Source organism: Dermacentor andersoni, chromosome 6 (assembly GCF_023375885.2).
Source record: "Dermacentor andersoni chromosome 6, qqDerAnde1_hic_scaffold, whole genome shotgun sequence".
In the NCBI taxonomy this organism is placed as follows: Eukaryota; Metazoa; Arthropoda; class Arachnida; order Ixodida; family Ixodidae; genus Dermacentor; species Dermacentor andersoni.
The window spans coordinates 89,876,589-89,904,537 of record NC_092819.1 but is presented as its reverse complement, the minus strand read 5'-3'; the positions used below and the strand labels follow the sequence as shown (position 1 = coordinate 89,904,537).

The following is a 27,949-nucleotide window of genomic DNA, read 5'->3' as shown; positions in this document are numbered from 1 at the left end:
CATAAATATTGCGAACATGTTTGTGTATTGCTTATAGCTTCTGCGCCTCGGAATACAATTTAACCTCTGACATGTTCGCACCTAAAGGCGTCGAGCTGTGAGGAGTAAATGGCGTCATGTTCAACACTTGTTATAATAAGCAGGGATATGGGGAAACAATTAGTCATATACTATGAAATGAGCGCCACTAGCTCCATTTCTGTCGATTTAGTCGTTCTTAGCATTTACTTCCCGGAGCGCTTCCAATTCTAAAATAAAGTTAATTGACTCTAGATGTAAAAAATATGTATAGAACGCTTTTTTTAAAGAATGGAAGGGCGAACAAGTCTAATAATCAAGGTGAAGAGAGGAAGCAAACAAGTGGGTTCTTTTATTTGCGAACGCAGGCTGCCTCATCCCTGTCAGGTGCGCTGTGTGGTCCAATGGTGGCCATCTTCGTCTTGGGCTTCCTTTTTCCCTGTTGCAAGAAAAAGGTAGGAGAAAGCCAGTGCACCCAGTAGCATTATTAAAATTCTCATAAAAAAGCCTGCTCATCTGCACTATTTGCATTAAAAACAGCGGTGAGATATCGCTGTAACAAAAGTGCAACTTATTTGCCCAGGTTAGTTTTTCACCTGGAGCCATAATAGGCGTACTATCAAAGCAACAAATATTTTTTTTTCATTGTGAAGAAAAAAATATTCACATGACAGAGTGCGGAAGTCAGCTCATCATCATGGATATTTAGTCACGCGAACAGTCCTCGAAATGATAGTTTTTCCTGTGTCATCTAACATATGAATGCCTATTGGGCTTAGGTTTTGCCCCCGAAAAAAAGGAATCACAGGAGGTGGAATCCCTGCAATCATAATTTTTTTCTTAATGATCTCGCTGTAGGTAGGAGCCAGGATTTAATATTTACACAGGAGTGCATGGATACTTCAAAACAACAATATAACTTTGGCATCGGCTGGTTCCCGGCAACAACGAGCGCTTGGTAATTTAGTGTTCATGGCAACGTCATCTATTCACAATTACTTCATCGTTTACTTTGAAGATTTACACACGTATTCACACAAAAAAATTCTTGCGCTACAATGGTTCACAATGGACGCCATGTGCCTGTTGTAATGGAGCCCATAACAGCAACGGCTACCAGTTATTGCGTGGTTATGAATGTACTTTCTAGACATCAGGGCTACTCGTCGGTGCTTTCGTCTTATCCTGATGTAAAATAAGAATCAGAGCAGTAATAGCATCAGACCCGACAAGCTTTGGCACCTACGTATATGTGTAACACAGCCGAATGGTAATTTAAAAGTGGATGGGGCAACAAAGCTATGTTTATCTTGTCAATGCGTGAGATCTGCAACTTGAAAGATTTATGTTATTGTGCTTATTGGTTTTAATTTACGTATCTAGTGTTAAATTCGGTTCATCAACGCTTGAGAGTCAAAGTTGAACCTGTTTATCTTCCTCTAAACCTATCTAATATTGAAATTCTGTTAGCTAAAATAAATGCTGGATTTAGAAGATAAATTCTGTCAGGTGTGTTTAGTACGCACTGTCGAAAGTAGCATTCGTAATTTTGATTCGTATAAAGAAATAAAGACGTCTTGAGAATGGGTCTGCTTCATGGAAGTTGAATTACCTGAATTAAACATTGCTGCTACCACATTGCGTGCTTGGTAAAAAAAAAGTAATATACTGTCAAATGTATGCTGCATCTTCGTGGTTGGAACGGAGCAACATAAAACCATGCAGGGTGCCATCGCTGGAACGGTGGTGGCGATAATAATCTCTAGTTGGATGTCACTTGGATCAATTGTATACCCGCGGAAACCGTATACTCTGCCCACGACCACAACTGGCTGCGCAGATTTTAACGAGACCATCATATCCGGATCATACGAACCACCTCCACATCCAAGGTCAGTCTGTTTGCCAGCATTCATATTCACCTACTTTTGTGCTGCCCACAAAATAATGTGTCGTTCTAGCCCGCACAACGCCATATAGTGATAAATATATTGATTGTGGCTTTGCACTGAACTCTCCACTCCCGTAAAACATTAGAAAACAAAATCGCATATTTACATTTCATTTCGCACACAAAAGTTCACCTTCTAGTTTTTGGTTGTGTTGACTTTTAAACGTAGCCACTACATATAAGGGGGGTTCGGCTATGGATCACCGCAGAAACGGCACGATATGAGTTATTCTTACTGCTAACTTAATGGAAGAAAGTAACAGTTAGTGGTGCATACATTATTTATTCTACAGCCAAGCTGTTGAGAGGAAGCTTTAGCTGGGGCCCAACTCCTGGACGCGGCCTATTTATATGCATGTAAAACAGAAAAACGTTTTTCTGAGGTAATCACTGCACCGATTCTAAGGAAATTTGTTGCACTTGAGAAATAACGTTAGATTCTACTGTCTGTTGGAAGCGGAGTTTCTATTTAGGGCCTGAATTTTGATAAAATAATTTTGAAATATTCGAAAGTTCGAAAAAGAAAAAGTAGCACGAAGTTTCAAATTAATAGCTCTGCATGGAAATCAGGTATGGCGGTTCTGTAAATGGCATTTATTAGATCATTGATAGCCGACAAACTCTGTATGTCAATTTATATCTTACGTGAATTTGTTACGTTGCGTACAAAAGCTGTATTTCCATATTATTAAACTTTTTGAGATTCATCTGTAACGTATCAATTTTGTCTGCTTTAGATCTACTATTAGATGCAATTTACATAATTGCGATATCATTTTTCATTGCTGAGTTACAGAGTTGTAAACTTGCTAGTTTCATTTTCTGAAAATTTTTGATTTTGTCACTTTACTTCGTCTTACAAAATTGACGACCTAAATAAAAAATTCGAGACTAACCGTCACTAGATTCTAAGTTTTTTTTTCAATGCAACAAATATCGCCAAATTTAGTGCAGTGGTTGCCGAGAAAAACGAATTCTTCTTTTGCATGTATTTAGATAGCTGTACCCGAGCTAAAGCTTCCTTTTAAGGGCTAGCTCCCTCAAGATCGTGTGTGTGTGTTTTTTGTGTGTGTAGACACCTACGTGGGCCGACCCTCAAGTAACTGCAATACCGGGCCGGCCCGCGGCGGAAATGAAGCAGGCACCCCATACGTGGGCCGATCCCGAAGATAGTGCAATACCGGGTTGACCCGCGGCTGTGGTGAAGCAGGCGTTAGGCACTCCCCATACGTAGGCCCATCCCGAAAATAGTGCATTACCGGGACGACCCACAGCGGAGATAAAGCAGGCGTTAAGCACTACCCATACGTGGGCTGATCCCGAAGATGCCGGGCCGAGCAGCGGCGGAGGTGAAGCAGGTGATAAGCACTGTCCATACGTGGGCCGATCCCGCAGATAGTGCAATGCCGGGCTGGCTCGCGGCAGAGGTGAAGCAGGGATTAAGCACTCCCCATGTGTGGGCCCATTCCGAAGATAGTGCATTACCCGGGGCGACCCACAGCGGAGATAAAGCAGGCGTTAAGCACTATCCATACCTGGGCGGATCCCGAAGATACTGGGCCGACCCGCGGCGGAGGTGAAGCAGGCGATAAACACTGTCCATACGTGGGCCGATTCCGAAGATAGTGCAATGCCGGGCCGACCCGCAGCGGAGGTGCAGTTCTCCATTAAGGGGCCCACATATACAACTTCGCTGGTCATCCCTCTTCACAGAGTGGAAGGACACTGAGTTTTTTCTTTGCGTTTAACGGTTTTTCAAAGCACGCCTCTAGAAACAGGTCTGGTCAGGCAGACTTATAGAAGAGGTGGAAACTGATTTTATAGTAAATCGCATTATTTCCATAGCTAATTAGAACTTTCGATGGATAAGCTCGTCACCACGGGCTGTATACGACTGTTGAAGTTGTCTTAATGAAGACGAATAATAGTAGTAAATACAGGCATGACTACTATTTAATGACATGATTCAATGTATGCTGACGATGCATAACTTCACTAGTGCTCGGTTTCCAATAGCAGAATTTCGACATATTTAAATCAAAATGAGTAAATTTTTAATTTTTGTGATCGTGTGTAGTAGCTTCTTGGACGAAAATACCCATTTTCGTGCGAGGACCCACCTATTCATTCAGTGCACCTGAAAAATGCCAATTTTCCCTATACGACCCCATGCAACTAAAATTAAAGAAGAAAAGTGCACACAAAGAAAAACATAATATTTACCGAATTCGTGCAGCAACGCAAGAGCAGTTTACTGAAAGGCTTTTCTTGCACTATTGTAGTAGCGTTTGGAAATACTGCACAATGTAAAATGATTGGCAGATTACGCACTGCTATCTTGGCATGGAAGAAGACAATGTGATGACCAACGCCCGTAAATACAGAAACGCAGCTCTACTTCGAACACGCTAAGAGTGTGGTTCTTGGTGGAGCCGAATCTTACTCCTTCCTTTACGCAGCGGGATCTACCAGTTTTACCACATATCTTTCATGTGGGTCGCCTTCGTTGGATTCGTCGTCCACGTGGTAGTCTCATTGGCCGTAAGCCTAGCCTTCGGTAAGTACCCTCACCAATGCAGAAATAAAATATATGTCAATGATTCGGTGCCAGTCAGTGTGCCTTGATTACACACACACACACACACACACACACACACACACATGCACATACAAACCGCATATCAACCACGATTATATTTGCGCTGTTTCACAGCCACTACTGTCTCATAAGAAAAAGTAGAAAAGGTGACAATTCCTCTATTTATTTTTGTCTAAAGAAATGTCGCTTTCTCGGATCACCGACACTGCTGCAATCTCTAAAGGTAGAGGATAGCGTTTTTAACGTGCCCGCGTAAAGCGCCCCGTGTCGCAAAAAACTCGATGTCGGCATCGGGCGTCGCTTGAATAAAAATCATTCCGGACCACAACCACCCAGGCCCTCCGCGTGGCGCAGAGACGATCCTGAACTAATTGAATTCCTCAACATTACTTGCGTCAGGAAAATCCTAATTTACAACCTAAACGCTACCCACAGACAGGATAGTGTCGTGTTGTAATTTGAAGATGCCAGGAAACCTAATTCTGTGATGCGGAAGCTAAAAAACAAACCCCTTTTCAGCATTTCTACCATTCATAGAGCAGCTATGGCCACCGAGACTTGCGCGCGCCCGCGCGCAGTCTAAGCGGTCATAGACCGCGGAGCCCTGTTCCTTGAAACCCCTCTAAAGGGCGCTCGCCTCCCCTGCATCGTGGTTTGGGCGTCGTTGCCACGTCCACCCGATACAAATGGTTGGCCACATCATCATCATCATCATCATCATCATCATCATCATCATCATCATCATCATCATCATCATCATCATCATCATCATCATCATCATCATCATCATCACCACTACCACCACCATCATCATCATCATCATTATAATCATAATCATCATCATCGTCGTCGTCGTCGTCGTCATAATAATAATAATAATAATAATAATAATAATATCTTCATCATCATCATCAAGTTGATGACAATGCTACAGAACACAAAAGAGATGAGCTGTCAGGTAATATAAAAAAGACACATGATTGATTGATTGTTATTAGGTAGCAAGAAAAACTAAACTCGGGACATTTGGCCGTCTTGACTGGGCCGAGTGGACACTCAAAACATTTATTTATGAGGCCTGACTGTTTCGCTGAATTCCGGACCACTGGCCACCCTGGTTGATGCTTGCGCTGATGGCTTGAAGGACAGGATTGTCGCAGATAGGTGAACACTTCTTTCTTTTTTTTTTTCCGCAGAATGGAATGAGTCGGAGTATGTAGATCCAATGTACGTATGCCCTCTCGTCCGGAAGTATATGCGGAAGAACCTGAGCCAACGAAATACGAGAGGCGGCAATGTCAAGGAAGTCGTGCCAGCGGTAAGTGCAGACAAGTGCCTTAGCCAATCATACAGATAGAAAGCCCAGAAATCATCAAAATTATTTTTAACAGATGACGATGTGCCAGCACGTTGGTGGCTTGGTGCTCCCAGTCAACTTATGAGCTCATTTGTGCATTCACTGTTCTAAACATGCGGTATTATAATTTGTGAGTGGCCGAAAAAGAACGGTGGCTAGATATCGCGAAGTTTAGACCATGTCACATTGGCAGAGAACCCTTGGAGCAGTTGAACTACACATGGTTTAAACAGCTGCGGGAACATCCCAGATAATCACCGTAAAATGCTAAGCTTCGCGAGTTCTCTGTAGAAAACTGAATTATTAACGCAGCAAGGCCTCCTGAAGTGTAAGAAGAATTGCAAGAATACAGAAATTTGAACCATAAGATGACAGATTTTCAGTCGTGCACACAAGCGAAAGCTCCCAAGCAATTAGGAATTTAGCCTAATGGCGAAAAAGCAACACAAACCCTGGAGCGAGATTATAATGTCAGTGGCTACAGCTGCATACGCGGGTCACCGTCAAGGAGGCCCTGCCAGCGGTAAGTGTAGACACGTGCCTGAGCCAATGATATAGATGCCAAACGCAGAAATCGTCAAAAGTGCTTCAACGGACGACGCGAATGTACTACAATGACAATGACATTTAAAATGACATATGTTCAGTCGTGCACGCATGAGATAGTCCCCAAGCAATAACGAATTAGCCTCACCTAAAGAAAAAAAAACGCATCCTAAATTGTATAGGCATTTGATCTATATCACCCGAGTAATAATATATTTCTTGCTCCGTTGAACTGATGCGATGTGTCTACCAAATTATACAAGTAGCAGAAGTTTGACCTGTAAATTATACTGCTAGTACTGCAAGCCTATAATAAAGAATATAGAATCTGAGTGCTAAGCTAAGTAGTCTAACGCGCGTACTTGATGGCATTCGTTTGAAACCAGCAAGCAGCAAGCGTTTTGAGACAGCTGCACCAGATTATTGTTCAACAGCTAAGGAACATACATATGTTCTAATGATGATTTTTTCCTTTTAGCAATTACACTATTGCCAAAGCCATCAACGATAATGACATACTGAACGGCAGGCTTATGCAGGACTGATTGGCAGAGGTTAATATTTTTTACATGTTTGCTTCTTCCACAGAATCCAGCGGCCGCGATGGAAATTAAAGCCTTGATCTTGGAGCACAAGGAACGTGATTAACCACAGTGCAGAGGAGAGTTTATCATCAAAAGACACATATCCTCTCTATTAATGGCGACAAGCAGGATAGACAGCACGCTGACTTCTAGTCAAAAGGCATTTATGTCAACAATAGCCTGTAATATTTCTCTTGCTCTGCTTTGATTATTCAAGAAACATAGGCCGAATTTTCCAGGCTGTAGGAACACATATGAAGGAAAAATATGCCGTCTACCTTGGTGTAGCTGAAGAACATTCGTAATTTGAGGAAATACAAAGAGAACTACGCAGTTATATAATGGCCCTGTCCACGGTATCGAATGATGAAGACCAAACATTTCATGCTTGTCACGCTGACAAACGCGCTCGTTAGAATACTAGGAAAAGCCTGGTTCGCATCACATACTAGTAAACCATAAGTTCCCGGAATGTTTAGAACAAAGGAGTTTGGAAAATTCAGGAAGGTGAAAAAAAGAAGCGAAACGGAACGATGAGATCTTCACGGGAACAAAATGTAGCCATAGGGTAACTTGGGGCCCTATAACGTAAAACTATTCCAATATGTTTCTATTCCAATCTCCTGACGTCAAATTTGCGTAACCACCGACGCAAGCACCGGGCGGTCACCCGCAGGGTTGTGTGAACACACCAATAAAACGCTCTCCTCGTTCATAGGAGGTCACTTTTGTTTGCTTCAAAAACGAATAACATTGCCGACATTGAGCGGCTTGGCGTATCTAATTGGCTGACAAGAGGCGAGGAGAACGCTCAAGTGGAGAGGGATTCGATGGGGCAGAGCCAGTGCACTGAAAATTGATAACTGGATGAAGAGGGTGGTGGCGGCGTCTGCGGTTGGTCGGCTTTCCCTTACTTAGCTTGCGGTGGCTGGTCGAAAATCGCGGCGGCATGCAACGGAAGCTTAAGAATGACGCTAAAGCAAAGAAGAGTTGGCAGAATGAGGTGGTAAACGTGCCGAAAATGCTCGAAAACGTTACACGGTCACGCAAGAAGCTTTATTATGCGCAAATACACCCATCCTCTCCGGCAGGCGCGAGTAGCCAGCGCCTGAGCGATCGGCGGCAGCCATCTTATATTCCTTTCAGAACGGGGCAGCCTGCGGCTATTCAGAAGAAAATTGAGTTTTGTTCGGCATATTAATGCATCTTTAATGCGTACACGTCACTTTGACGCGGTGAGTTTTTGCGGTTTTGTGACGTCGCGTAACAGGCAGGTGAAGTTGGTGCAGCCCGAAAACTTTTGACCAATAGCCGGGGGCTAATGGCGAAAAGGCGTCGAATCAGAAATAACCGTTTTTCTTTTTTCTGTGAAATCATGCATAATCAGTGTGTACACATCATGTCAGATGGGGAGGTATCGTGACGTCGCGTGACAGACAAGTGAAGTGGGGTTGGTCGAAAAAAGTTTTTGACCAATCGTGGAGCGCTGATAGCAGAATTGGAATAGAAAAGGTTGGAACAGTTTTACGTTATAGCGCCCTTGGTTAAGGCTACGACAAAAAATATATACGATGACTAACTGACACGAGGGCAAAACAGCTTTTGTACGCAACAAAACATCTTTTTCTTCCGTTATCTCTATCTACAAACGATGGTATCTTTTGCGGCGGCTGGTGGGGCAGTGAGGGGAACACAGGGAAACACGTGTGCCGGACAGTCATTTTCTTTGATTTAACGGATGCGTTTGACTCTGAAGCAAGATGTATTTCAAAATGTTGCTATATTATATTGTTAGCGGGTGTTTCAAGTTAGTTGATTAAAATGTATTTATATTCATGGCCACAATTTGTGTCGTTCAATAAAGTTGACTCCCAAATACAGTACATTGCTTGAGGTGTACCTGAGAGAGAGAAAGCAAGGGTAGGAAATGCAGGGAAGTCAACCAGAACAGCATCCGGTTTGCTACCCTACTCTGGGGGTGGGGGAAAGGGGAATAGAAAGAGGAAGAAAGGGAGAGAGTAAGCACTGAGTACGTGTGGAAGGGACACCGTACACAAGGACACTATAAACGGTCTGTTAAGCCCGTGCAGTTCAAGTACCGCACTAGTGCACGAATCGCTTTTCGAGCCAGTGACGGGTGTGGCCACGGTCCGAGTATCTTTGACTCGGTGAAAGGTCTCGAGTGCAGTCTGAGTAAAGTCGCCCGCAGAGAGAGGCATTGGACATCGTAGCGAGGGCAGGTACACAATAGGTGCTCGATGGTCTCCTCGCACCCACAGGAGTCGCACATCGAGCTCTCGGCCATTCCTATACGGTAGGAGTATGCGTTCGTGAACGCCACTCCCAACCACAAGCGACACAACAAGGTTGCTTCGCCGCGGGAAAGGCTAGATGGCAGTTGTAGCCGTAGCGTGGGGTCCAGTTTGCGTAATCTGCAATTGAAGCCACTTGAAATCCAGAGATCTTGGGACTTCTTGCGCGCAAGTAGGCGAAGTTCTCTGGCAGCGTCCGACCTCGCCAAAGTTTCTATACCTGAAGTTTCTATACTAGAATTGAGCACATTCCTTGGGGTGAGCAGCGCAACCCGGACGAAGGAGGAAAGGAAGGGCACGATACTTCCTTTTGTCCTTCGTCCGGTTTGCGCTGCCCATCCGTAGGAATATGCTCAGTCACCAATTCTACCAGCTTGCTGCGTTAACTTGAATGGAGCTTAATGATGTGAATTTCAGTGCACACATATGGAATACAGCGGTTATATGACTTTATCAAGGTGTCACATCTTTTCTTAATGAGCACAACCACGGACAATGTTTAGCTCTAAAATTGTTGGATAAAAGATAAGCAAATTTCCATCAAAGTAGATGGTGTAGCATATGAGTCATTTTATTGTGATTAGCATTGTTTGCCTACTTTTCTGTTTAGAGCCTGCCAGCCAGCATGCCCTATCTATCTATCTATCTATCTATCTATCTATCTATCTATCTATCTATCTATCTATCTATCTATCTATCTATCTATCTATCTATCTATCTATCTATCTATCTATCTATCTATCTATCTATCTATCTATCTATCTATCTATCTATCTATCTATCTATCTATCTATCTATCTATCTATCTATCTATCTATCTATCTATCTATCTATCTATCTATCTATCTATCTATCTATCTATCTATCTATCTATCTATCTATCTATCTATCTATCTATCTATCTATCTATCTATCTATCTATCTATCTATCTATCTATCTATCTATCTATCTATCTATCTATCTATCTATCTATCTATCTATCTATCTATCTATCTATCTATCTATCTATCTATCTATCTATCTATCTATCTATCTATCTATCTATCTATCTATCTATCTATCTATCTATCTATCTATCTATCTATCTATCTATCTATCTATCTATCTATCTATCTATCTATCTATCTATCTATCTATCTATCTATCTATCTATCTATCTATCTATCTATCTATCTATCATCGCACGTGCAGTGCGAAGACGTGGGTACATTACCCACCGGTGGCCCCTAGTATTTTCGTCCACTTTCATTTCATTAAGTTATAATCTCTTTAATTAATTTAGTAAGTTCAAGTAATTTCCCCGAAGGTGTCCTCGGTGTCTGTTTCTTGGCTCCTTATGATATTGTCGCAGCACTGCGCGACTGCGGCAGAGAAAATAGTAGGGTGTGCGCGCGTGATCTCGGGGTACTCTGCGCCGGCTGGGCCTAGCCTGTAGCTTCCATCTCGGATCTCGTTTCACCCTGTAAATAAACATCATTCGTAACATCTTTGGTGGACGTGCGGGGTAAATCTTGGACGATCCTGGACGACCCAGCTCTACCAACTGTACGACGGAGTAGGCGCTTGGCCGGTTTACGACCACAAGCAGCAGACATGGCCGATTCCAGAGAAGGCAGTGACGACCCCACCTGTGACGGACCAGACAGCAATCACGCAGATCAGGCTGGCTACTGGACGCGAGAGCCACCCACCTTCTCGGGGAAGGCGAACGAAGACGTCGACGACTGGCTTAAACACTACAACAGAATGAGTCGCCACAACCACTGGAGCACTACGAAGCAGCTCGATAACGTGGTTTTTTTTCTCGCTAGAACCGCGCTCCTCTGGTTTGAAAACCACGAGAGCGTTCTGACAAGCTGGGACAATTTTGTAGAAGAATTCACCAAGTGCTTCGGGGACCCGATCTCTAAGAAAAAGAAGGCTGAGCAGACGCTTTCCCGACGAGCTCAATTACCTGGCGAAACGTGTACAACGTACATAGAGGCTGTTCTGAAATTATGCGGAGACGTCAGCGCTACCATGACAGACGAAGACAAAGTAGCACATCTGCTTAAAGGAATCGCTGAAGATGTTTATAATTTTCTTATAACGAAGGAAGATCTTAGTACTCCGTCTGATCTGAGGAAACACTGCCGGGCGTTTGAAGCGCTGAAAATGAGAAGGATTGGGCCAAAGTTTGGACGCTTTGACAACGTTACTACTATTGCAAGTGTGTCCGTCCCAACCCACGACGACATCTCCTCGGTGATTCGGCAAGTGGTTAAAGAAGAGCTTGAACGCCTTAAAGTTGTTGACGACGCTCATGTGTGCCATCAGTGTGCATTTGATCATCGCTCTCGTGTGCCACCGGCCACCTGGGCACCTCAGAGTTACCAAGAACCTCGCAGGACCTATGCTGATCGTACGGAGAGCAGCAACTTGCCACCGCAACCGACAAGTCTGGGACGCCGACAAGATGCACAACAACGATTTGTTTCGCGGGCACTTCCCTCCTACAACCAGCCTGAGAGTACGTTTCCACCCATAACACCCATGTCACCGGTGTCACCCGCGACAAGCCGCGACTCCCGCATTTGCTACAGCTGCGGTGTGCCTGGACACATTGCTAGGTATTGCCACCGCCGCCAGCAGCGTGCTCCACGGTTTAATTCCTACACACCCCGCGTGACCTCTGACGAGCCCTGGCCGTATCCCAGTTCCTTCCAGCGGCTGCAGCAGGGACGCGCGAATCGCACTGACTCCCCCGTTTCCGATCGCAGCCTGACACCACTACCGACGCGACAACGACACTCTCCATCACCTCGTCGTCGCTCGTTATCACTGCTGCCGCTGGGAAACTAGCTGGTGCGACCGACGGGGGTGAGGCCGCAATATGTTCATCTTCATCAAGACCCCCTTGTGTAAAATTGTTTAAAAACAAAGTGTGCGTTTTAGTTGACAATGTGAGTGCTTTTGCTTTAGTTGACACCGGTGCGGCAGTTTCTGTTATGAGCCTGTCCTTCAAAAATCGTCTTGGACAAAAAGTTATGTTTTCTTGGGATCGGAACGCTACCTTTCGTGGAGTTGGTGGGAAAATGTTACGCCCACTTGGGGTCTGTTCTGTTTCAGTTACGATAGGGGACCAGACATTTCGAAGTGAATTTACTGTGCTTGAACGTACAACGCATGACATTATTTTATGAATTGATTTCTTGCGTGAGGGGGGGGGGGCAACTTTGGATTGTGGAAGTGACGCGATTTCTCTTCGCCGCGACGCACGAACTTCAATGACAGATAGCACCAGTGATGCCGCCGACGTTCTCTCCGTGTCACAAGATGTGTGTTTGCCCCCTCAGACTGCAATGTTTGTACCTGTGAATACGTCTCGCCCTCGTACAGGTTCTTGTTGTGGTTTAGCCGAGCCCGACTATAACAATGCGTTCAAGAAAAATGCGAGAGTCCCTCGCTCCCTCGTTGTCACCACTGAAGGCTGTACTCGTTTGTGGACAGTGAACGTTTCGACCCAATCCATAACATTGCCGCTAGGACTTAAACTGGCAAGTTTTGATGAGCAAGCCATTGTCAGCGTCGGAACGGTCGAAATGTCAACTGCCGAAAAGAAATTCAACCCCAATTCCAACCATGATAATTCTGCTGACTTTAAGCGCATGATTAACAAGTCGCTGTCTTCTAGTGAGCAGTGTCTGCTGGAATCTGTGCTCGCTCGCTACGCCACAGTGTTTGATTTTGCTCAAGGCCAACGAGCGTCCCATACACCACCGGCGTCTCGTATGCAACACCGCATCCATACAGGGCAAGCAACGCCAATTCGTCAGAAGCCCTAACGCGTTTCACCTTCAGAAAGAAAAGTCATCGCCGAGCAGGTCGAAGAAATGTTACAGAAAGGAGTGATCCAGGAATCATGTAGCCCTTGGGCTGCTCCTGTGATCCTAGTGAAGAAAAAAGACAACTCATGGAGATTCTGTGTGGACTATCGCCGCCTAAACACCGTCACAAAGAAAGACGTGTACCCCCTACCACGAATAGATGACGCCGTCGACTGCCTCCACTCCGCATCGTATTTCTCTTCTGTTGATTTACGGTCAGGATATTGGCAAATCCCCATGCACCCCTCAGACAAGGAGAAGACAGACTTCGTGACACCTGACGGTCTTTTTGAGTTCAACGTTATGCCCTTTGGCTTATGCAACACTCCAGCGACATTCGAGCGATTTATGGATACCATGCTCCGCGGACTCAAATGGGAAATTTGCATGTGCTATTTAGACGACGTCATTATCTACGGCCAGACATTTCACGAGCACAATCAGCGCCTGTCGATCGTTCTTGACTGTATCCAGCAAGCTGGCCTTATTTTAAACTCAAAGAAATGTCATTTCGGTGAGCGTCAAGCCCTCGTACTAGGCTTTCTGGTCGACAAAGACGGCATACGACCAGACCCTGAAAAGATAGCGGTTCGCGACTTCCAACAGCCACAAACGGTGAAAGATCTGCGAAGCTTTTTGGGCCTCTGCTCATATTTCCGGCGTTTTATCAAGAATTTCGCACAGCTTGCCTCTCCCCTCACGTATCTCCTTCACAAAGATACGCCATACTTGTGGACTGCTGACTGCGAGTCGGCGTTTCAACAGCTGAAATTTTTGTTGACTTCTGGACCGGTACTGCGGCATTTTGATCCGGAGGCGTCAACTGAGCTGCACACTGACGCCAGCGGTGCGGGTGTTGGCGCTGTGCTTGTTCAACTCTGCGATGGCCGTGAGCATGTAATTGCCTACGCTAGTCGGACACTTACAAAAGCGGAGACAAACTACACCGTTACTGAACTCGAGTGCCTAGCTGTCGTATTCGCCATTCAGAAGTTCCGTCCGTATCTACATGGCCGCGCATTCACGATAGTGACTGACCATCATTCACTCTGTTCGCTGGTTGGGCTGCGTGACCCGTCTGGTCAGTTGGCCCGCTGGGCTTTGCGCCTTCAAGAGTACAGCTTTTCCGTTAACTACAAGAGCGGGCGCTGTCACACGGATGCTGATTGCCTATCCCGTCTCCCTTCGCCTCACACTAAAGCTGAGGATGATGACTTCGATGACTACCTAGTTTCCATCTCTTCCGGCTTTCCAGACCTGCGTACCTTCGAGAGCGAGCAACGTTACGACCCTACCTTGAAATCCCTACGGGCAGCTGCACGTGAGCCAGCAGGAACAACACCGTTTACTTTTCGTAATGGTTTGCTGTACAAAAAAAATTACTCGGCGGATGGTTCCCCATTGCTTCTAGTTGTGCCCGAAAATCTGCGCCCTGCTGTCCTTCGTTCCATGCATGACGATATCACGTCCGGGCACCTTGGATTTGCACGCACACTACACCGACTTAGACAGAGATTTTTCTGGCCCAAGCTCTGGAAAACAACGAAACAGTATGTCGCCAGCTGTACTGTTTGCCAGCGCCACAAGCAAACGACGACGGCCAAAGCAGGCTATTTACAACCAGTTAGGCCACCGACGCTACCCTTTGAAAAAGTCGGCATCGACTTGCTTGGCCCGCTCCCAAAGACGTCAGCTGGCTACCGCTGGATTATTGTATGCATAGACTATCTTACTCGCTACACGGAAACGGCGGCACTTCCATCCGCCACTGCAGTAGATGTCTCTTCATTTTTGTTGCACCACGTCATACTCCGTCACGGCGCTCCCCGGGTTGTCATCAGTGACCGTGGACGGCAATTCACCGCCGACGTCGTTGAAGAACTTTTACGGCTTTGTGGTTCTGCATATCGGCATTCCACTCCTTACCACCCGCAAACCAATGGCCTCACAGAGCGGACGAATCGAACCCTTACTAACATGTTATCAATGTATGTCGCTGCTGACCACAAGAATTGGGACGCCGTCTTACCTTTTGTAACGTACGCGTACAATAGTGCCAAGCACGAAGTTGCTGGATATGCGCCGTTCCTTTTGCTGTACGCACGCGCTCCCCAGAGCTTTCTGGACACTATTCTACCTTTATCGTGCCAAGGAGATCTTTCAATCGCCCAAACTCTGTGTCGTGCTGAGGAAGCACGTTGACTGGCGCATCTTAGGACGTTGTCCTTACAAGGCAACAGCAAGATTCGCTATGATGCGCGGCATATCCCCGTCAGCTTTACTCCGGGTGATTATGTTTGGTTGTGGACACCTGTTCGCAAAAAGGGATTGTACCGCAAGTTTCTCGCCACTTACACGGGACCATTCGTTATACTCAGCCGCTTGAGTGATGTGAACTATGTCGTCGCCAAAGTGACGGCAAGTAATCGGCGTTCACGTGCGACGCAAGTTGTTCACGTGGCCAGACTCAAGCAGTACAATCACAGGTCCCTTTAACTCGCTCAGCGAGCTTCGTCTGCCCCCGGGGAAAATGTCGCAGCACTGCGCGACTGAGGCAGAGAAAGAAGAAGTAGGGTGTGCGCGCGTGATCTCGGGGTACTCTGCGCCGGCTGGGCCTAGCCTGTAGCTTCCAATTCGGATCTCGTTTCACCCTGTAAATAAACATCATTCGTAACAATATGATTAGTATAATCGGGCACCCCTCGATACCCGTTCTTCTCGTGTATATATATATATACCGTTTTTCGCACTAAGAAAATCCAACAGCAAACGCATTAAAATAACTCGGAGTACATTTGGTGTCGATTGGACCACACGGCAGCAGTGTGGCATTGGCAGTGCTCTCGCATTCTTGTCTCGTGAAAGATGGCGTTCAGAGACGCTGCCGTTAAGACGCTACGCCTCTGGTCGAAGACGCAGCTGCTGCTGTTTGACGCGCCGAGCCGCCGGTCTGCGACCAGATCGAGGCAGCCGCTGGCGCTGTCGGTGTTCTGGATTGCTCGTCAAGTACCGGTTGGCTCCCGCGTACGGATAGCGTAGGTTGGTAATTGAACTGACACCATAAGAAACAATGCGACGTAATGCCGCAAATAACAACCTCGCGAAGCTTCTAAACGTATTTTTAACCAGCAACCAGGATTCGTTCTTGATAAACTTGTTTTTCTGTGCGAATTCCGACAAGTTACCAACGGCGCAATGTGACCACACTTGACAACTTTATGTGGGAGTGTCAAATAATGTGCGTGGACATAACTTGTTTTTAGAATGGGCAGACGAGCATCTCTATACATAGGCAACGCATTTTATAAGAGTGTTATTGTTAGGCTACCGCCGCCACATTCTGATCGAATGCATTCTATGCGATGTAGAGCCTGCGGTGGAATGACGAACGTAAGAGGCTCTTTCCAAATATTTGAAATCAGCAGCCTTACTAGCAATCCTCGTGGCTGATGTCCCTTATTTGTGAGGAAACTAGTGATGCAATGCCTACCCGAATAAGGAAGATATTCTTTAAGTGCACGATCCGTGAACACCACCAATAGAAAGTGTACTCGCAGGCACATTGATAGAATAATATTTCAAGTAACGTGTCAGCCGTTAAAGTTTCGAAAATTTAATGCTTTGAAGCCGTCCGATCATAATGCCCAGATCTTCATACAAGAGCATTAGAGATTTAGTACAATCCCTGTTTGTAAACGAACCGGCATTCAAACGCCTCGAGTAAAAGTAAGGAGGCCCACTTTTATTCATTCCTCTTCAACTTTGGCCCGCAATCTTTCCCGAGTCACTTCGAAAAGATAGGCTACGCGCATTATTCTTTCCTTCCAAACACGTTCGTGCTACGTAGACATTGTAGGATTTTTTTTGGGGCATTGAATGAGGTGTCACACCATGTGGAACGACAATAAAACTAAGGGCTTTGGAACGGTGGGCGCATGGCCATCACGTAAGCATGTGCGCGCCAGCAAGGTGATCTGAGCTGCTGCTCAGTTCTCTTCCTCGTCACTTTCTCTTTTCGCTCTCGGGTCTGGAAAAATTGGCGGTACGCAAATTAGCTCGGAGGACATAACGCTTTCACTCGTGTTTGATCAATGATTATGCAAAACATCCATAGAAATGCTAGTTTTATTAATAATTTGCGCTATAACACTCTTACATATCCAAAGACTTTGCTTCAAAGCTTTTTTTATCACTTCATGGGGTTGCCGCAATCGTCTGTACCGCTTCAGTCGTCGCCTTCTCAGCATACCTCTCTGGCTTTGAACGCTGTCTCTTTTTGTGTGTTTCTTTCTACGTCCTCGTTCAGTTGCGCTTATGCATTCTATTATGAATTCAAACCAACTAACCCGGCAATGTGTTTTGATTAAATTAACAAGCATGGTGTCACGCATGGTGTTCATGAACACGAACACATCTCGTTCGGTGAGAGTGGCAACTCGCTGACAAAATGCTGGAGTGAGGAATCGCGGCAGCAGCAGCGATCAAATTAACCTTCGTGCATCTCTGCTTCAGCGTAAACCAAACGTCGAAAGCACAGCGCATGCGAAGGTACTGACACTACGCGCATTCTGTAAACATCGCAGATCGCTTTGAAGATCAGGCCCGCGCGGGTGTGCACTCTGGCCACGTCACAAATGGCGTTCAAGACACGGCGCCCGCAAGGCCGCGCCGTAAGCAGCAGCCGACAGAGAACGCCCCCACTCCCCTCCCTCGCCTCACCCCCGTGCTTAGCGCGCGACAGGAGAGGGCGCGCTTCCGGCCCGCCTTCCTCGCTCGCGCATGCGAGATCGCGCACCCTCGCATGCTTTCACTCGCACATACACCATGCGGCATGCGGCGACGGTTTTATTGCCTTTGGACTTTATACGGAACCTCACGGCGACGGCAGAAATGCGATTGGAGTGGTTAGAGCATCGCATGCGTAGTGCGAAGACGTGGCATCGTTCCCCACCTGCGGCCAGTGGTTTTTTCATCCACTTTCATTGCCATTCATTTATGATTTCTTTAGTTCAATTAGTAAGTAGAAGTAATTTCCCTTAAGTTGTGCTTGGTGTCTGTTTTTGGCTTCTCGTGATATGCTTGGAGCGTCCATGTAATTGCCATTGCAATAGTAAGCGCAGACTCGCCATGGCGACTCAATGGCTATGGCGGTTCTTTGCTGAGCTCGATGTCGTGAGTTTTGTTACCCGCCGTGGTGGCCGCTGTCGATGAGGATGGAATGCAAAAGCACTCGCACGCCGTGCCTCGGATGCAATTAAACAAATTCAGGCAGGTCCAGATAACCTTGAGTCATCCACTATGACTGCAGTCATCCACTATGAGTGTTCTGCAGGAGGCAGTGGATGTATGACTGCAGTCATCCCCTATGAGTGTTCTGCAGGAGGCAGTAGATGTAATTGAGAATTATTTGGACCCGACGGCGTTAAGGTGCTCCCCCTCCAAGTCGGAGCTGTTGCTGTACAGTCCCACTAGAAGGGTACCCAAGCCAAGGGGATGGATCCCCGTGGACCAGCTGGGCATTCAGCTTCGTACAAGAAATGGCGATGTCATACCAAGGGTAGATAAGATCAGGGTTCTGGGTATTATGAATGAGTCGAACGGCGCCAACACGCTGGCGATCCAGAAGATCATTGCCAAGACAGAAAATGCGGTACGCTTAGTGAAGAGGGTGGCCAACAGGCAGACGGGGTTCAAGGAGGATAGTCTGATTACACTTATGCACGCATTTGTATTGTGTCACTTTACTTATGTGGCGGCCATGCACAAATGGAAACCATCGGAGAAGGAGAAGGTTGACACGCAGATTAGGAAGATCACGAAGAAAGTGTTGGGAGTGCCAATGTGCACCAGCACCGACCGACTTCTTCAGCTGGGAATTCATAACACCTTGGATGAGATAGCTGAGGCTCATGAGAGGACGCAGAGGGTGCGTCTCTCTACGACTAGCGCAGGTCGGCAGATTCTGAGAGAGTTAGGTATTCCTCAGGAGACGATTTCGCAGCTTCATGTCGGTATTCCCTTGAAGGTCCGTAACCGGTGTCACGTCAAGCCCGTTCCCAGGAACATGCATCCGGAGCGAAATGTGAGTAGAAGATAGGCCAAGGGGCTTGCCTGCTGAGACTCATTCGTGATGAGAATCAGAAGGTTGGCTTAGTCGATGCTTATTTCAACGAGGAGAGGAAGGTGTTTACCATAGTTGTCGTGGACAATGAGGGCAGTGTCGTTAACGCTGCTACTGTTCGGAGTGATAGGCGAGAGGTCGCGGAGCAAGCGGCTATTGCGCTCGCCCTGGTTGACAGGCGCAGGCCTTTTGTATATAGCGATTCAAAGACGGCCGTTAGAACCTTTGAGAAGGGCTCGGTGGCTAAGGCTGCTTTTAAAATTATGCAGACATGTGAGATCTCTCAACACTACTTATGTTGTTTCCCTGCTCACCTTGGGATGATTGAGGGAGCCCCTCCGGATCTCAATGAGTCCGCTCATGAGGCAGCGCGAGATCTTACCCTCCGCTCTGCCCCGCGCCACGGCGTGGCGGTACTCCCCGAGTACAGAGACTCCCCTTCCACATACAATGAAATCATGAAGTATTACCTTCTTAATCGCAGGGTTTATGGTTTGCCGCATCCTAAACTAAACAGGGCTCAGGCACTTACATTACGCTTACTACAGACTGGTACTTATCCTTGCCCACGGAGACTGAACATGTTTTATCCGGAGACGTATACAGATCCTTATTGCCAAGATTGCGGTGCTTTAGCTGCGCTCGAACACATGCTCTGGTCTTGCGAAAGAATTGAAGACTCGGCGATCAAGGATGCGTCCAGGTGGGAGGCTGCACTTCGCAGCCTGGACCTGGATGAACAATTCTGGGCTGTCCAGCAGGCTCACGATGTGGCCGTGAGGCTTGGCCTTCCGGTCCCGACGTGGGAGCGGCCCGCTTAGTGGTTAATTATCACTATTTGCAGGACCAAATAAAATTTGGCCTGCCAGTCCATGCCAGGCCAGCTCAGCCATGCCAGCCATCCATGCCAGCCATGCCAGCCAGGCCAGCCAGCCATGCCTGCCATGCCAGCCAGCCAGCCAGCCATCCATCCTGCCATCCTGCCATGCCAGCCATCCAGCCATGCCATGCCATCCAGCCCATCCATCCAGCCATGCACCAGCCAGTCCAGCCTGCCAGCCTGCCATCCATCCATCCATCCATCCATCCATCCATCCATCCATCCATCCATCCATCCATCCATCCATCCATCCATCCATCCATCCATCCATCCATCCATCCATCCATCCATCCATCCATCCATCCATCCATCCATCCATCCATCCATCCATCCATCCATCCATCCATCCATCCATCCATCCATCCATCCATCCATCCATCCATCCATCCATCCATCCATCCATCCATCCATCCATCCATCCATCCATCCATCCATCCATCCATCCATCCATCCATCCATCCATCCATCCATCCATCCATCCATCCATCCATCCATCCATCCATCCATCCATCCATCCATCCATCCATCCATCCATCCATCCATCCATCCATCCATCCATCCATCCATCCATCCATCCATCCATCCATCCATCCATCCATCCATCCATCCATCCATCCATCCATCCATCCATCCATCCATCCATCCATCCATCCATCCATCCATCCATCCATCCATCCATCCATCCATCCATCCATCCATCCATCCATCCATCCATCCATCCATCCATCCATCCATCCATCCATCCATCCATCCATCCATCCATCCATCCATCCATCCATCCATCCATCCATCCATCCATCCATCCATCCATCCATCCATCCATCCATCCATCCATCCATCCATCCATCCATCCATCCATCCATCCATCCATCCATCCATCCATCCATCCATCCATCCATCCATCCATCCATCCATCCATCCATCCATCCATCCATCCATCCATCCATCCATCCATCCATCCATCCATCCATCCATCCATCCATCCATCCATCCATCCATCCATCCATCCATCCATCCATCCATCCATCCATCCATCCATCCATCCATCCATCCATCCATCCATCCATCCATCCATCCATCCATCCATCCATCCATCCATCCATCCATCCATCCATCCATCCATCCATCCATCCATCCATCCATCCATCCATCCATCCATCCATCCATCCATCCATCCATCCATCCATCCATCCATCCATCCATCCATCCATCCATCCATCCATCCATCCATCCATCCATCCATCCATCCATCCATCCATCCATCCATCCATCCATCCATCCATCCATCCATCCATCCATCCATCCATCCATCCATCCATCCATCCATCCATCCATCCATCCATCCATCCATCCATCCATCCATCCATCCATCCATCCATCCATCCATCCGTCCGTCCGTCCGTCCGTCCGTCCATCCGTCCGTCCGTCCGTCCACTATGACGTCGCTCATATTCGTACGTCCAGTTTAGACATGGTAAAATTACTGCGTTTTAGCGGTGAATTTTGAAAAATGTGCAGTTTGCCTCAGAAAGTTACCGGATCTCCGTACGGCCTTCGTTTGCAATCAAAGTACCAGTGCGGAAATGACTAAGCTGCGCTGTTCGTACGCAATTTCTTAGCCAAAAAGTTCCTACGCTAAGAAAAGGGTGCAACCGAAGTGGCAGCGCATTTAAGTGATGGCGTCGTATGAGAATGAGGAGGAAGCAAAGGCAGGAATAAACGAGAAGAAACGAAATAAGGGGTAAACTGATAGCATGATTGCACATCATGTATACGTAGTTCAGGCTATATCTTACGGCAAATCACTGCACACCCCTATTCGACAGCTTCGTTTTCCGGGCCTCCGCTACAGAGCGCACAAACGCAACCGTGCTCGCCCGTTCACCTCACCGCCGCCGAAAGAACTGCAGTGGAGGCGTTACGCATTCTTCTTACATTTTGGCGCAGAAAGAGACGCTCAGCCGGAGCAGTTGCTGGCCAGGTCTGCCAGGCTAGCCCCGCCTTTATACATCACCACCACCACCACCGTATTAGAAAGCGACTAAATGTCTTTATTTCGATACTAATTACGGAAATCAAAACAAAAAGCTCCATAATATATAGTTCGTATAGCCTCAAAGCTGGGGGCCCGGCACCCATACGTTCACCGGTATGGTATGGGATCGCACTGCACACGGTTGCAGGTGCGATTCTAATGCCACGCATAGGCTCAAAAATGCGCGGAACCCTAGCCATATACAGCTTTGCTGTAAAATCACGAGCCATTCCACTCTGTGAAAGTGGTTTACCAGGGAAGCTGTTTAGACACGGAGCTGATTGGACTGGGAAAATTAATTATGGTCCTGCAGGATGCGCTTAGCGCATAGCGGGCGTCTCCCACGTAGGAACGCATAATTTTGAACAAAGGTACGAACTTATTTATTGTATTGATGGGTGGTCATCGTGCCAAAAGGTACGCACACTCATTTATTGTCTCGACCGGCGGTGATTACTTCACTCGCAACTGCAATCGCATTCTTTGATAATGTCAAATCGATGCACATGGTCGATTGGGCCGTATCGGTGTGGCATCGCAAGGTATATGTCTGCAACACGGAACGCGTAAACCGCTCCCTTTTCGGCACCGACATATCCACATTGAAGTCACCCACAATTACAACAGGGGTAGTGTCATCGCAGCTAATTCACGCAAGGTGAGTAGCCATGAACCTTACGAACTATGAGTCATTGCATTTTTTGCTTGCTTACGGGGGTACGAGGCATTGCTCAGGGGGGTATGAGTCATTAATGATGACAGTTTTCAACATGCTGTTCTGTATGTCGTATACGTGATTAGAAAGAACTTAGGCACTGTTCGCTTCACTTTGCTGAGTGCTTGTGGCCTCTGCCTTACGGGGCTATAAGCCATTGCATATTTTGCTTGATTACGGGAGCATGAATGCTTACGGTGGTATGAGCCATTGGTAGTTTTTTTTTTTACGGAGACCAAAAATGGACAGAACCCTTGCCATATACAGCTTCGCTGTAATATCAGCTCCCTCGGTAGCCGGCAGCTTTCGAGGTGCTGGTCCAGGATGTCATCGACCGCCAACCGACAAAGAAACGCGCGCTCACTTCGCATAGTATCACTGTCAAGCGCACGGAGAGCTATAAACGCAGCCCTGAAGAAAGAAATGCAGAAAGAAGCCGTGGCTAATCGCACACCCAATTTATGACAGAAAACTTCACTACGTAGCAACTAAACTGCTAAACTAAACTTCAACTAAGCAACTAAACTTCAACTGCCTGTAGCAGTTTGACATCGTATCAGCGTCCATCGCTTCTTCTTGGCTTCTGCGATGCTGAGAAAACTATGATGTCTCGCTCCAAACCAAGACATCGTTTTTGCACGTTCAGGGGGCCACCTTCCAACAGAGGCGAAATGCACAAATGCGCGTACACATCAATTTTGCAGGCCGGTAATAAATCATAGGTTGGTGATGTCAGGACCTGGACGTTGTCTGTCATAGCCCAAGTGGCACTTCATCGCATGCTAATCAGTCAACATCACCAAGATGCTCAACGCCAACGTTGCCATAGATTTACCAGCCTCATAAGAACACACGCTTGAGTGCACGTCAGGATACTGCATAGCACCGTATAGGAAGCACATAGCGGTTCAACATTTAGCTGGTTTTGGATCAAATCGGTTCAAGTCGCCGATCTTGCCACACTGACGCACTTTGTTCAGAGCAATGAGCAAAACAGGAACAAGGTAAAAGCGGGAGCCAACGCCTTGACAAGTGGGCTGTTCTTTTGAAGGCAATATATGCTTTCCTCGGCACAGTACACAGGGTGTCCCAGGTAACTTTAGTCAGAGTTTAGTAATATGCAAATTCCACGTCACTGGACAGAACAAAGGTAATGTTTGCCGTCGCTTGGAGATACTCAAACTATTTGTTTCATTCCGCCTAGTTAGATAACTATTCTTAATTAATAATTCAACTTCTCAAATATTATAATTAGATGAAAAGTGTCAATGAGAAAATTGTAAAGCGATATCAAAAACTCCCGATACAGCTTTCTGTTGCTGAATACGCGCTACATAAAATTGTTTTACCGAGCGTGAAAGAAGCCCGCAAATGCACGCAAAATTGCTGCGCGACTGGCCGTTAGAAGCACTCTACCTACATATACTGTGCCGATAAAAGCACATGTCGCCTTGAAAAAGACAGGTCCACTTGTCGCAACGTTGGCTACCGCTTTTACCTTGTTCTCGTTTTGCTCATGGTCTTGAATTTCCACCTCCCGCCTTCCCCGTGTTTTCCCTTTGTTCAGAGCAGTCGCTGTATATATAGTACGATGCAAAGGTGGGTGTGGTGGTATCTAAGCGGCACCCGACGCCTTTCTGTAAACATACGAATACGGCCTGGTAGGTCGAAGTGAACTGCGGTTCAAGAGCAACAGTCCGTTAAGATTGCGAACGACTTTTGGATGTTGTAAAATGACATCAACGTACTTTTATGTTCATTGGAGGACGAAGTCCTTTCCCGCCACTCTCTAATTGCCCCTGACTCGCGATAGCTGATTCGCAGTTATGTCTGCAAATTTACTGATTTCAGTACCCGACCTAATTTTCTGCCGTCATCGACACCGCTTCCTTTCTCCCAGCACCCAATCATGGACCACCAATTATTTGCCCTATGAATTACACAGCCTGCCCGGCTGCTACTTTGCCCCTTGATTTTCACTACCGCTACCCCCGTTTGCTCTCTGATCCACACCGCTCTCTTGTCTCACAGCGTTATTAGGACGAACAGTTTTCGTCCCATCGAATGTTTCAGTGGTCCTCAACTTATTCTCAAGCTTCATAGTTATCCTCCAAGTTTCTGCCCCATATGATAGTACTTGAAGAATGGAATGATTGTATATATTTATTTTCAACGGCAGATGTGAGCTCCAGGTCACGATTTGAATATTCCGGCCGCATGCGCTCTGACCCATTTTCATTCTTGTGAAAATTTCCATGTCATGATCAGGGTTATCTGTGAGTAATTGACCAAGATAAACTTGTTCCTCTATAGAGGTTGACTGCCGACCATGTATTCTTGTTCGCTTGACAGGTTCTTCAACACTACCTATGTCTTCTGCATATTATTCTCCAACCTACTCTAAGCATTTCTCAGTTAAGGTCCTCAATCAATTGTTGCAATGTCTCGCTAGCATTGCTGAATAGGACAATGTCACCGGCAAGCTGAGGTTTGTTAAGATATTCACTGCTAATCATGGCCCTTAATCATTACAAGACTAATAGCTTGCACACTTCTAAGCATGCAATGAATTTAATTGGAGATATTGTTCCTCCTTGCCTCACTGTTTTGTGTTTTTCCACTTTTCTTGCATGCAATTAAAACACGTGAAGCCGGAACTATGACTGAGGCACAGTCGAAGCCTGAAAAGTTAATTGTGGGTAGGTGCGCTGCAGCTGAACGTAAATACGGAAGTCACACATAAATAATATAAATACTGAGTTGTGAGCTGTATGCTGCAAGCACAACCGCTTTGATGTGACGTTCTTTCAGTCTTTCAGTACAATGCACTTACACCTCTAATTACACACGAATGTCGTAGCTTCGTCCAAACACACCGAATTCAGTAATCGAACTTTGCGGCGCCGGGATAGCGCACAAGGCAGCGTGATTTGAGCAACATAAGTGCTGATCTTGCTGATACGACGCGGTTTACAGACCGCGCTTATAGTCGTGCGCGCTTCATATTGTTTATTTCGCGATACTCTGATGCGGGCTTTTTCATGACGACATGTAGAGCTGAGTAGTGCGCCGCAGGCGCGGAGCACCGTAAATAGTAAAGCGCCGTAATTAGTAGGAATTAGTAAAGCATGAACCAACTAGCCCAAGCAAGAGTTTTACTAGAGCATCGTAAGACTGTCGCCTGCTGAATAAAAATTCTTGCGCTCAATTTACAAACGCATACGAAGGGTTTCTTAACTGAGAAGAAGGAACTGTAGACCGAACAACGCATGAAGCGACTGAAAGATGCGAGTGACATCATTTCACCCAGGACTGACGTTAGTCTGGGGTGTAGACTGGGCATAGCAAAAGGATTTAACACGAGCGGACACTTCCATAGAGCCTAGCGGCCGAATTTACTGCAGCGCACCAAGGCGCCGGCGTTAATACCTGAACCACACTTCCGGTGTCGGTTTTCGACGCGCGTGTTTTGAACGCTTGCTGGTACGCGTTACGCCGGCTGCACTGATCGACGCGTTTTCTTTTCGTTTTTTTTTGCTTCTACAGCTCGACCGCGCGCGCTTTTCGTGCAAAATCGTTTTATTATGGAATAAAAACGATTGCGAACGATCTTTACAAGCCTCCATCGAATATGCGCCACGTGCAATTTCCCAAAGACGCAAGATGCCTTGTGAAATGAGGAAATGTTTATCTTATTCTATATAAATGCTTGTTGCGGGCTTTTTGTGCATTCATCTAACCTTGTGGCACCAGGTAAGCAGATCTAGTTCCCGTACGAAGCTCCACCGGACGACGCCAGCTGAAAAAAAGTAAATTACAAGGATGTGTCATTTTGGTGTTATCGCGTACGAATAATGCGTGTAGAGGCGAAATGTGTAAAAGTGGTGAATGGGCGGCCTTACAAACAAAAGCAGTTCATTGTTGCATACATGGCGTAAAAAATACCCGCCTCCTCCCAAACAAAAACGTACATACCACGATAACATCCTATTTGTTTGTGCCGTCGCAAGCGACACACTCCTGTCTTGTCCCTCCTGGAAACTGCTCGTTGCGTTTACGACAAGCGTGACTACCGAAAGAAGGTTTAAGTTGTTGCGGGGCCATCAAAATTGTCACAATCTTGTCGCAGTAAGATTCAGTACACGCCAAACTAACTTTGTCACCATGGCCGAGCTGCTCTTCGCTGCGTCACGACAGGTGCGGCGAGTGTGCCTCAAAACTACCCGAAAATGCAACAAAACTAATCACAATCATGTTGGGGGTCAGAGAAAGCGTCACGAACTTGTCCCAGTAAGAATCAGTACACGCGAAAGAATGCGCCACACAGCCGAATTGCTTTTCGCTAACTGCGTCACAAGGCCAGGCGTGGCGAGCGCGCCTCATAAGTATCAAAAAAAGTACGGAAATTAATTTTCAACAATGTTGGCCGTCAGAGGAAGCGTCACAAACTTGTCAGTAAATTAAAGCGCGAAACTTAACTGCATACTCGGGCCGAGTTGCTTTTCGCTAACCGCGTCACAATGCCAGGCGCGGCCACTGCGCTTGAAAAGTACCCCGAAAAGTAACGAAATTAGTTACAATAATGTTCGGGTTAGAGAAAGCACCAAAACTTGTCCCAGTAAGATTCAGTGCACGCGAAACTGCGTGACAGCGCCCTGTGCGACCAGCGTACCCGAAAACTACCGAAATAAATTAGAATAATGTTGGGCTCATAGAAAGCGTCGCAAACATCTCCCAGTACGAGACATTCATTCAACTTAAATGCGCCAGGACGGCCGAGCTGTATTTCGCTAACTGCGTCGCAAGTCTTCCAGGCCGTAAGCCTAATTGTTTGAAATGCGTCGCAGAGTGTCGAACAAAATATCTCACCTTGCCGCAGTCCAATAGTGCAATCGTGCTCTGTCGAAGGGCAGAAGGAACGCAAGAATTCGCCGGGAGCCCAACAAGCCAGGCTAAAAAAAAAA

General features: G+C 46.7%; 1 protein-coding gene and 1 long non-coding RNA gene across 3 annotated transcripts in view; one reads left to right on the top strand and one right to left on the bottom strand.

Annotated features, from left to right (window-relative positions):
* The window catches only part of LOC126522547 (sodium-coupled monocarboxylate transporter 1-like), a 47,271-nt gene extending 38,336 nt beyond the window's left edge, over positions 1-8,935 (top strand). Inside the window, exons 13-17 of one of the 2 annotated variants that reach the window (XM_050171315.3) lie at positions 387-473; positions 1,744-1,910; positions 4,429-4,526; positions 5,765-5,886; positions 7,060-8,935. In XM_050171315.3, coding sequence (XP_050027272.2) covers positions 387-473; positions 1,744-1,910; positions 4,429-4,526; positions 5,765-5,886; positions 7,060-7,119 — 534 coding nt within the window. In that variant the 3' untranslated portion in view covers positions 7,120-8,935. The remainder of the gene's footprint in view (positions 1-386; positions 474-1,743; positions 1,911-4,428; positions 4,527-5,764; positions 5,887-7,059) is intronic. The other variant, XM_055066469.2, reaches the window with a different exon arrangement.
* On the bottom strand, positions 370-27,949 carry LOC129382468 (uncharacterized). The gene is made up of 3 exons (XR_008610536.2): positions 27,855-27,949; positions 26,726-26,784; positions 370-457 (listed from the first exon to the last, which is right to left on the bottom strand). It is a non-coding gene; the product is annotated as an uncharacterized lncRNA (long non-coding RNA).